The sequence below is a fragment of the Symphodus melops genome (assembly GCF_947650265.1).
Source record: "Symphodus melops genome assembly, chromosome: 8".
Classification (NCBI taxonomy): Eukaryota; Metazoa; Chordata; class Actinopteri; order Labriformes; family Labridae; genus Symphodus; species Symphodus melops.
In genome coordinates this window covers 17,999,089-18,010,587 of record NC_136698.1, presented here as the reverse complement: position 1 = coordinate 18,010,587, position 11,499 = coordinate 17,999,089, and the positions used below count along the sequence as shown (strand labels likewise).

At 37.8% G+C, this 11,499-nt stretch overlaps 1 protein-coding gene across 1 annotated transcript; it reads right to left on the bottom strand.

Moving 5' to 3' along the window:
• Window positions 1–1,605: 1,605 nt before the first annotated feature.
• soat1 (sterol O-acyltransferase 1) lies at window positions 1,606–9,730 on the bottom strand. Its single transcript, XM_079350370.1, has 16 exons — window positions 9,595–9,730; window positions 9,005–9,150; window positions 7,952–8,010; window positions 5,141–5,289; window positions 4,979–5,038; window positions 4,689–4,796; window positions 4,059–4,344; window positions 3,846–3,924; window positions 3,604–3,688; window positions 3,471–3,516; window positions 3,246–3,375; window positions 3,054–3,151; window positions 2,849–2,947; window positions 2,484–2,619; window positions 2,222–2,367; window positions 1,606–2,105 (listed from the first exon to the last, which is right to left on the bottom strand). The coding sequence occupies exons 2-16, from the start codon at window positions 9,147–9,149 to the stop codon at window positions 2,028–2,030; spliced, it is 1,704 nt and encodes a 567-aa protein (XP_079206496.1). The 5' UTR covers window position 9,150; window positions 9,595–9,730; the 3' UTR covers window positions 1,606–2,027.
• Between the last annotated feature and the right edge of the window lie 1,769 nt (window positions 9,731–11,499).

Genomic DNA, 11,499 nt, shown 5'->3' with positions numbered 1-11,499 from the left:
AATTTGGACTGGTCCCCGAGTCCTATTCTATGTATGCTAAAAAAAAAAAAAATCACAAATCTTTAAACTTGTGTAAATATACAAAAGTCCTTATCATGAAGTAACACTATGCGTTTGTTTTGTCGTTTCTATGAGTATACAATAAGACATACTTTTTATGTACCTAATGTGTTGAAGTCACAGTTTTAGACAGAACAAACAGATCAAGGGATGCATACTTCACTCTTTATTTTTATTATTCATTGTTTATATTATACTTTAATGTGACGTTACACAATTTATCAGAAATGTGTCCACAAACCAAAATATACAAATATACTGTAAAACTGTTACTTGACACAGTGCGCTATTCAAGGCAAAACAGAAAACAATAACACACGATGAAAAACTTCCATGTTACCAACTAGGAAAAATGATACTCCAAAAAATAAATATTACATCTGTATACAGCAGCAGGTCTGCTGCTTTGTTCTCTTCACTTTTGTGCATATTATTCATATTAATTATCCTATCAACGCCTCAAATTAAGGCTTCAGTCGAATTGGACTTCCAAAGAGTAACTTAACAAGTACTGCTGGATATTTCACTATTTATTCTATAATCTGTAGAAATAAAAAATATAGGAACTCACAGGGGAAGTTGCCTTTCTCCTGACCAGGCAGCAAAACTGAGTTGAGTAAAAACCTTTGAATACAGTGCCACCTTGTGGTCATACAGTTTTGGAAAGTGCAGTTTTCCATTGCTGGTTTTAACCTTGTATTTTGCATTTCTTCATTTACAAATAAAAACAGTTTACTAGCATTGTAATGTATAAAAATTGGCAACATTAACTGTGCATTCGCTTTGCTATTTCCTCAATAATACGCACATGTGTTAACATATTTTAAGACCACCTGAACTTTAAGCACACTGGGCATATATATTTCACATCCCATTAATTAGACAACATGAATATTCTGTTGAGTTTTTGTGTGACAATAACCCCACACTGTCACATCTCATTTACCCTCACAGTTCAGACTATAGCCCTTAGTGCTAAGCATGTATCATCATGATGTTCATGTAATAACATTTTAGCAGCCAGCTGCAACAGCAACAACATTATTACATTATTCAATAGTGATTTCACCTTCACATAACCATTGACCATTGAAAATGTTCATGAACAAAATAAAGCCTCATCCAGATCCAATGCACGTACAAACACTTCAAGCAGAAGAAAAAAAAATCAATTCATGAAGAATACATTCAGCAGTCATTAACTCCAAACAGTATAATTAAATGAGCGATGCTCCTTAACAATACAGATGGGTTAATTGTTATGACTTGTTGTAAGTGCCCAACATTCATGTGGCCTTACATCTGGAAATAAAATAAACATTACCTTAATATTAGGGGTCCAATGTACACTTATCTATAAAATCTCTCCATCAAACTTTTAGATTTACTATAAATAATATTCAAACAAATGCAAACCTTTTTTCCCCTTTAAATAAAAAGAATCTTTTCAGTATAATGCAGAAGCCACGGCTCCTCACAAATACACCCCTTTAAAAAAACTATTTTATTAGCAGTGAATATAACTAAAACTGAACGTTTTTTTCAACAACTTTTTGAATGTTATTGACAGAGTAGTACTCGCAACATTTGTTAAATACTAACTATTATTGCATTTGTTAATGTTTGTATTCAGCTGCCATCATTATTGTAATTATCATATTGGCACAAGGAGGGGTTTTAAAATTGATAAAGGAATAAGTAAAATTGAGTACATCTGAAATACAACTAATATATAAACATTAAAATAGATCACATGAGCTTTCATGTGAACTTGTAATTTAGTGGGTTGGCACATAAAACAGGTAAGTAAGGCACCACTTTGACCCCGCTGCTGGAGTAAAAAACAGTTTGGCCTCAGTACGATAAAATAAATCAAACATGAAAGATCAGACGTTATGAAGGTAACAGAAAGTCTTGTCAAATGTATACTGATCAGTGATTGTCCTAGCCAGTCGTCCAAACGTAGTTCACAGCCTCTCAGAGTTTGACATCAGGCTTCTCTGACAGCTCCAGGAGCGAGGCTTCAGTAACTCAAACAACGAAGACTGAAATTAAAACAAATAGCATCATATAATAATCATATCACCACCTGAACCTCACATTGTTGTCATGCTTTGTGTTGACATAGCACAAAGTCATTCATAAACTGCTCCAGCTTTACCTCCTTCAGGGGACAGTAACGTTGAGCATACCACTCCTGAGAGTACAGACAGATAATGACTCCGTGACCCAGGAAGAGGGACGTCCACATGATGATGTTCCAGATGGGACCCTTCCTCTGGTCGTGCAGTATGAAGTTAAACATCACTGTGAGAGGGTAAAAGTGAAAAGACTAAATGATTGAAAAGAAACGTTGATAGGCTGATTGTGAAATAAAATCAGAGAAACAATCTGTGAAGAATTGAGGAGAATTAAAGTCTTACTTCCAAAACACATAAAGAGGCAGAAAAGCACGGGATAGAAGAATCCAAAGCAGATTGCAAGAATGTACTCGTGGACCACTGCAGACACTGTAAACACAAACAGCATGGCTGCTGGTCTGAAACGCTTCTGAGAAATCTGGAAGGAAAACAGCAGAGAGGACAGAAAAGTTTTATCTACAAACAAGCTTTGATGGCTCCATTCATTTTCTATCAATATTACTTTGGTAATGTGTTCGGGATATTTATAAATTGCTTTAAAAATGAATAAATCAAATAGATAAAAATGTTATTTTCGTATTTTGTTTTCATGATTAGGAAATACTCAAAAGACAGGAATTTTTTTATCAATATCAAAAAGCACTGACCCACAGGAAATCCCGGTACACATAGTAGAACAGCCAGTCATGAACGACCACATTCCAAGTGCGGTAATAATTGGCAAAAGAGGTTGAATTCCACCAATCCTGTGTGGCCATCAGGTGCAATTTAAATCAATACAGTCACATATCAAGAAACCCTCACAAACATGATGTAATTTTTTTCTGCAACAGCCGCAGACAGCACGAGTACCTTGTAAAACATTCTGTCAGCAAAGCGGAGCATCTCAGCGAAAGCATTCAGCCAACAGTGGAGGAAGGCAAAGAATCCCAGAAAGAGAACCAGCACTCCTGTAAAGGAAAAAACAAAACATATTTTCTTCAGGAAATATCTTCATTGAGACTAACACTATTACATGAATGATAGGGTCGTTGCAGATCTTACCTGGCAAAATGGAGTTAAAGACACAGAGGACCATAGCCCTCAGGTCAAAAAGCTGCAGACTGATGCTACGGAACTGAGGGATGCAGAGCCGCACAAACACGTAATAGGCATAAAACAGACTGCCCAGTACCTGTGTGGAAGCAATGGTTCCAACAGGGTTAGACTTAAAGGGTGCATCTTTTCTTTTGGCATTTTAGATATGGTCAGCGGAAAGAAAGTCGGCACCTGAAGTAACTTTGTAGCCACGTAGCTCCACCGGATCATTGGGTTCCTGCATTTTGTGAGAAACGTCGTTTTACCAAAGACATGAGCTGCTTTTTTTGGGAACAATTAACCAGCAATAAGAAGGTGTGTTTACCTGGGGTACTGGTCTCTGTAGATGAGTGTGGGTGCAAATAGAAAGTAGAGATACTGAGACATCTGAGGGACCACCGGGTTGGGGCCTGCAGATGAAAGAAGAGAATAGGGACATCAAGAAAACACAGTAAGCATCAGGAAGAAAGAAATGATGTAAACTTACAAACAAAAAAGTCAAGTACATGCATGTACAAACAGGGTAAACAACAAACATTAATCTGTGTGATCTGGAAAGTTACATACTGGTCTTGTCTTTCGCCCAGCTCTGGACTCTTGGCACATTCTCCCTGACAAAGGAGTGGGTTTTCATCATTAGTCGCACCTGGAATTATACCAACAATATGAAACACAGCAGCGAGATCAACATTTTAAAGTCAGTGTTTTAAAAGAGAGGGAAAGTTCATACAGCAAATTTCAAACCATATGAACTCGAAGCAGCTGCACTGATTTGTCTACCTGTTCCAGGATAACGATGAAGCTGGAGGCAGGTGGCAAACTGTTGGTCAGCGCAATATACGTAGGCAGGAATCCCAGACCCAGAGCTTGGTACAGCAGGAATACAGAGCCAAACAGCAAACTGTACAACCATGGGTGACTGAAGGAGCCGGACTGGGTCTGTGACCAGAGGTGGAACAGGGTGTAGGGAACCAACAGAACAGAGAGGAACATGTAGATCCACGTGCACACCACCAGGGGGAACTGTCCAAACGCATAGACCAGCAGGTCAAAGTCCAAGACAAGTCTGAGGAAAAGGAGAAACACAAGTGAGACTGAAGCTCTAAAAGATAAATCACTGGATCGCACAATGGATATGTAGGGATACCTTGCTGCCAATTATTGTTCTGTCTTTCAATATTGGTATGAACATAGATATGGTGTAAAAAATATGCTTTTGGCCTGGAGGGCATTTAGGCAATTCTGTCACACATTCTCATGTGATCATATTCTCACTCCTGCTTTTAAGTGTAAGTAAAAGGAAAAAAAGAAAAAGGGACATGCTGAACAGGCAGATTTTTTTCAATTAGGTTGACATGTTTGACAAGGGGATCAAAACACAGCTTTATTCACAGCAGTCTTTGAAATTACCTGCCTTCATCAATGAAATCTACCACCAGTGTACTGAGGATGAAGAGAATGAGCAGGGCGATGAACATGTGGTAGATGGTTCGGATGTGGTTCACCTCAAACAGTTCACTGTAAAGAAGAAAAAAAAAAAAAGGAGATGAGTATTTTAACAACTTCACTGATCTTGACAAACGTTCAAAATGTGGGTAAAAAAATCTCAAGGAAGTCTTCGTTATGAACAAGCGTTGTGTTGCACATGAGCTTTCACGAAGTCTAATTTACATTTCATTCATATCATTGTACCAACTTACTCTAAGAGGGACCTGCGACTGACAAACAGCTTCCCCTGGCCATGAGGGGGCCGGATGTGCCTATGTGAAAAAAAAACAACAGAAAAACATAAACAGTGATGAGAAAGAGGACAAATGGGCACAGCTTGCCTACTTAATATCCGCCTTGTTTTAAGGAAGCACCTTAGATTGCTCCTCTCCTTGTCTGACAGCCGAGGTGAGAAGACAGCAGGTATCGGTGCTGGCTCCAGGCTAGCCGACTCCTCGATGAGACTGTCCATGAAGTCATTGACCTGACTGTCAAACTGACGCATCAGGTCACTTTTCAGGTGCTAAAAAAAAAAGCAAAAGACATCCAAACATAGACAAGCAGAATCTGTTTCTAAAAAAAACATAAAATAGTGGCAACAAAGACGCCGAAGGGAGGAAGATTTAGAGTTTACAGTTTAATTATGGCGGTATTAATTCCTCAATAAAAGACGGCAAAATTGCTTCCTCAATTCAGTTACTTCTAGTACGGCAGCCTTGTGAGAAGACATTTTTATATTGCCGTTGATAAAAAGCACAGCTAACTGTATGATACAGGGGGTTATCTCTTAACAATAAACAACACTTATGAGTCCTCTCCTACCAATAGCAGCTTTGTGTTTGCATGACGATGATGACACTTTCAACTGTGTAATTTGTCACACGCTTGTTTTACTTTCAGAGAAGTCATTTAGCTTTTATAAGCCACTGTGAAGTTCCTGGTTTTAGGCTCCAAACTGTGTCATGGGACATTAATAAAAATGAGCGCCTGGCCTATGATATGTTCTTCATATGATATATGAAATATTATTAGTATGACAGATGAAATATTATCAGTATTCTGGCATATTAAAGTCTGGCCTAAGTCTTCGGTTAGAAAGACTGCAGCAGTCCAAAGGTTTGGATTATAATGACCGATTATTCAGCCAGCATATAACATCGGCTATTATTAGCATATCCAGTGATCTGTGTTTGCTTATTTTAGTGCAGATATGGGAGGCTAGCACTATTTATTTATATTTATTCACCAGTCAAAGAACATTTGATTTGAGCTTCATTGCATTAAACTAGCAGAGCGTGCTATACAAGCACTATCACTCTCCAGAGTGTTAAACTGTGCTGTATGTTATTAGTTACTTTTCAGTTTTGTCTGCATTATATATCTTTTCCACAAGGGTTCGATAACTGCATTTGAGGGATTAACACAATAAATGTGCATATCAATATCTATCTCTATAGATTACACAAAGATCTAAGTAAGATATCAGCTGATGTATCAGTAGGGCATTTTTCCCTCTCCAATATCTAAAGTCGGAATTGGCCCCGAAAATCCTGTATCAGTCGGGCCCTAATAAAAATGATCACGTTCTCTGTCAGAAAATCCTCGAGACAGAACAAATAAAACAGCAAAGAAGATTCATACTGAAAGCAATCTAATAAAGTTTCAGTTTGAAAACATTGTTTGTGTAAGTGGAACATGAATCATAAATAAAAGAAAACACTCTGTGAATGTGTGAACCTGAACTGTATTATTTAACGATCTTTTATTTAGCAGGGGGCAGAAACCTTTTTTTGGGTGGAAACAAACATTTCCATCTTGGATGTTATTCAAATTCATTTAAATTTTGTGTTTTTCATTATTTTTTAATTTGGACTTTTTTGAAGTCCATTTATGTATTTGTAATTTTCTTCTCATATCTTTTTTATTATTTAAATTCAGTCAAATTTCTTGTGTGGGTAAATGTAAAGCCCAATTCTGATTCAGATATAAACGCCTTGAATAAATCACAGAAAACAAGAAAAAAAGCAAAGCAGAAAGTCAGAAAATGTAATAAAGCACCAAGTATTTGTTTTCTACATAATTATTATTCATAATTTAAACATTTTAATCAATACCTACAAAACATTTGCAATTGTCATCTATCTCTTCTTGTTGGCGGTTCCTCTTCTAACCATGTTCTGGTTATTCCTTTCTTTGCTGGCTACAAGTTGTTTTTATTAGAAGGTATTTGTCCTGGGCATTAAATGCTGCTGTTATATTCCCTAAATATCAGAGACTGCAACTTAATATCAAAACCCAGCACAGATTGTCATTGCATGTTTGCTGTTATCTCTGAACAATATGATTAAAATATATGAAAGTTGTCAGCCGCTGTTACATCGTGAAGAACAGTGAACAGATTCTGGACTTCCATCGTGTAAATATTTTCTTTAGGGAGTGATGAAAAACCTGGTTATATAAAAAAATCTTTCCATTGACCAGAAGTGGAAGCAGCAGACTGTATCTTACAGATATTTAAACACTCTTCCTCTGTAACAAGTAATGCTTGTTTCCGTCTCCTACAGTAGAGTGGTTCGTGGACAACTGTACACATGAGCAGAGTTTCCCACACATAGAAGATACCTGGGCAGGCCACCCAAGTATATTTATGCCCACCCAAGTATGTTTCTGACCTGTTTTTTTTTTTGTTTTTTTTTAAATTATCTATTCATAATCATTTGTGTGCAAGATGGCTCTGTGCAACATAACAAACTCCCTCTTTTTAAAAAAAGAATTCCCTCCTGACAGATAAGACACACAGAGCTGAATCACATCAGGTGGAACGTTTTCAAAAACGCTGTTGTGTTTGCGTCTGTGCACGGATAAATTTAACAGATTAACGTTGTTCATCGCAAAAACTAAATCAATATACATTTGATGTAAACACAAACCTCATATTAAAATGTAGCCTAAGATAAGAGTAACTCCACCGGCCAGGTATGGAGTCATTCTGTGGGAAACACTGCATGATGTTATCTTTTTAGTCATCAATGAAAACAACACTCAATAAGACTAATTTCTCTGCCTACATTGCTTTGAATGTTTTTTTGTCAAGGTGACTCCTAAGGTGTAAATATCTGTAGAAGTCTTGTTGCTGTTAGTGATTGGTCTTTGCCTCTTCTACACCCAAAAAACAACCTACTCACCTCTGCTTTCTTTTTCAGGTGTAGTTTTTTGCTGATCACATGTTCCACTTCAAATTTTCCTGAAATTCAAAACAGAACACATGAGTCTGCAGATAAGATAACAAATAAAGTCAACATGCTGCTGATAATGCTGCTAATCATTCCACATTAAATAATAATTCTTCGGACACGCCTGAATGAACAACAGTGTGTACAGAGTTGCTCGGTTACCATGACCCAGTTGACCTGTTAAACGTCAACATCAATTATCTCCATAGTCAAATGTTTTAATTCATTACAAAATAGTTAATGTTTAAGTTGGTATCTGCCTTTAAGGAGATGCACACTGTGACAACAATCTAAATGGAGACATACCTGGGACATCTTGTAGCAACAAAAACAACCTATTATCCACAAACTGAGAAAATTCATAGGATCGTTTTAAAGTTTACTTTATGTTGTAAATCTCGCCAGCTGCCTGATGGTGAATGACTTTGGAAATTTGCTCAAGTCAAACAGATAAGCAGATATAGCACTCCACCTCAACTATCAACATGACCGAAAGACGAAACTGTACAGGACACGAAACAAGTTGTAAACTTTATATTGTATTGAAAGCAGGATTTTACAAGCATAAATTGAGAGGTTTTTTTTATTGTTATTCCAAATCCAGTACTTTATTGTAAATATAGAGTCAGCTCATGTTGTCTAAAACATGTCAGGCTGTTGTATTACAGTCAACACTCCTCAACATGTTATTATTGACATAACCTTTCATTCTGTGACATGGGGCCAGAAATGGAGTCTGTTCAGCAGTAAGAAGCTGTGACCCAGTCATTGGGCAACAAATTGTTAACCGCAACAAGTCAACTTGTCTTGCTTAAAAGGAAAAAAACCAACGTCTGATCATCTGAGAAATGCTTTCATTGGCAAATACTTGTTTGGAAATGTATCTAAACCTAGAAGGGAGGTAAGGGTTGAATCAAGTACACATTGCATTTATCATTTCTCTGGAATAAGAGGTCAATGTCCTGTCACTTGGCACTGCTGATGAGGAAGTTCATATTTTCTTACCGTTGCTGGTCATGTGTGTGTCCCCATTTCTTTGTTGATGATTGCCTGTCTTTATTTCCCCCTCCAATGAGGTGTCCACATCCTGGAGGGTGGGCATCTTAGGAGAGGCTCGGCTGCGACACTGAGGCGAGCTGTCACTCTCCATCCTACAGAAATATAGATTCATCTAAACCAATCAAAGGTGAAGGTGTCACGACTCGAGGACGCATACATTGTTACTGACACTTATACGCACTCGTATGGATGAAAAATGCTCAGGATTTTCACCGACAGACAAAACAAAAGCCAGTTGACAGCCACAATCACTCTCACATGATGCATGCACAGACAGGCAGCTAACATCGAGTTAGCTTCTCTCAGCTGCTTTGAAGGGGCAGTATGACAAGCTAAACGAAAACCTTCGCCTGGTTTACTGTTTAAATACTTCTACGGTCGTGCCTTTTCCTGGTTGAACTCACAGCTGCTAGCTCAGGTAACGTGCAGTCAAATTAGCCAACTTGTTGATGTCCATCATTAGCAAACAGGTTGACAGAAACGTTCAATGACAACGAAGGAAAACAAAACAATATATTTAGTGACTTCTAAGGTACCTTCTTGCTTTTTTTATTGAGGCGTCCTCCGGAGTTGATGTATAAAAGTCCTTTAATCGCAACAATCTGGGCTGCTCCTCACCTTTCTCATTGCATTAACAGGGGAGATGAGGAGCTGGGAGACGCACGCTGATTGGTCGAAAGTCTCTCCTCCTTTCGACGTCATCAGCGCCGACAACGCTGACCATGTCTGCTTTCAGATTCAACAGAAGTGAAGGTCTCACAACATCCTTTACCCAAACGGATGACTATAGACTCATGTTACAAGTTGGAGTAATTATGACTCGATATCATGTTGTAATGTCAGTATATGTGAAATAATAAATGTTTCAACACACAGGCTACAATAAGACAGATAAGTGGAATGTTCTCTTAAATGCATTTATGAACTATGTTCATGAAACTATATACTAGACAGTACTAAGCCTCACATGTCACTTCATATTTATAATATTCATCTAAAACTTAAAACACTTTCTGGAGTATATTCCCATAATTTTGTCCTGTTAAATAACAATAGATTAAAACACTTTTAATCACGGTCTGGAGTTGTTTGGGGGTTTTCTTGGATAGTAAGTATATGCTAAGCATTATTTATAAATTTTTTCAGCGATGAATATAGTTACATACATAGACAGACAGACAGACAGACAGACAGACAGACAGACAGACAGACAGACAGACAGACAGACAGACAGACAGACAGACAGACAGACAGACAGACAGACAGACAGACAGACAGACAGACAGATAGACAGACAGATAGACAGATAGATAGACAGATAGATAGACAGATAGATAGATAGATAGATAGATAGATAGATAGATAATATATGATGTACGGTGCAGATATTATGACTAAGTCAGGCTGAAATGATTTTGAACGCTACTTATGCCAATAAAGGCTGACTGTTGTAAAACACTCAACACTTTGAATCATTTATAACATGGAATGATGATGCAGCCATCGTTTAGCAAACTAGTCTTATGACTTTACTGTAGCAAATACTATTAAACCGAGGACAGAGATACATTTATAAAATATAAACCTTTGTAACAGAAGCCTTTGAGATAGACCAGACTGCAGGCATTTTCGGTCACAAAAGGGTCTTTTAAGGATCCAATGACGCCGTTGTATCATCAAAAATGTTGCAAAAACGTCAGCAATACCTAAACAGTGTAGGCAGAGTCACTAAAATAAGAACAGAATCACATGGACTTCATTTTACATGGTCTTAACTTTATTTAAATAGTGCTGCACATCATTCAACCACATCATGCGGATACGTCATAGGGAACTGATTTTAAAACATGTTTAATAACAATTTATATAATGAAAAAAAAAAGATCAACTTTATTTGAATAGTGCTGCACATCGTTCCACTGCAAAGAGGACGAGTCATAGGGAACAATGACAGTAATTAATAATAATAATAATAATAATACATTTATTTTGTAAGCGCTTTTACAGGAGCTCAAAGGCACTTTACACATGAAAATCACACAATGTACAGTTAAAAACAGCAAAAGACAGCATAAGACAGATAAACAGAAAGAAAAGAAGGGAAAGAAAAAAGTTATGTATTAAAAGCTAATTTAAAAAGGTGAGTTTTGAGCATGGTCTTAAAAGTTGGGAGGTGTGTGCAGGAACGGATGGGTTTGGGGAGTGAGTTCCAGAGGGAGGGGGCAGCGATGGAGAAGGCTCTGTCTCCCCAGGTTCGGTGCTTGGTCCCTGTAGGTGGGGAGAGGATGTTTCCTTCAGATGAGCGGAGGTCACAGGAGGGGGTGTGGTGGTGAAGCAGGTCTGTGAGGTAAGGTGGGGCCAGGTTATTTAGTGCTTTGTGTGTGAGGAGGATGATTTTGAACTGTATGCGGTGAGTGATGGGGAGCCAGTGCAGGTCACGG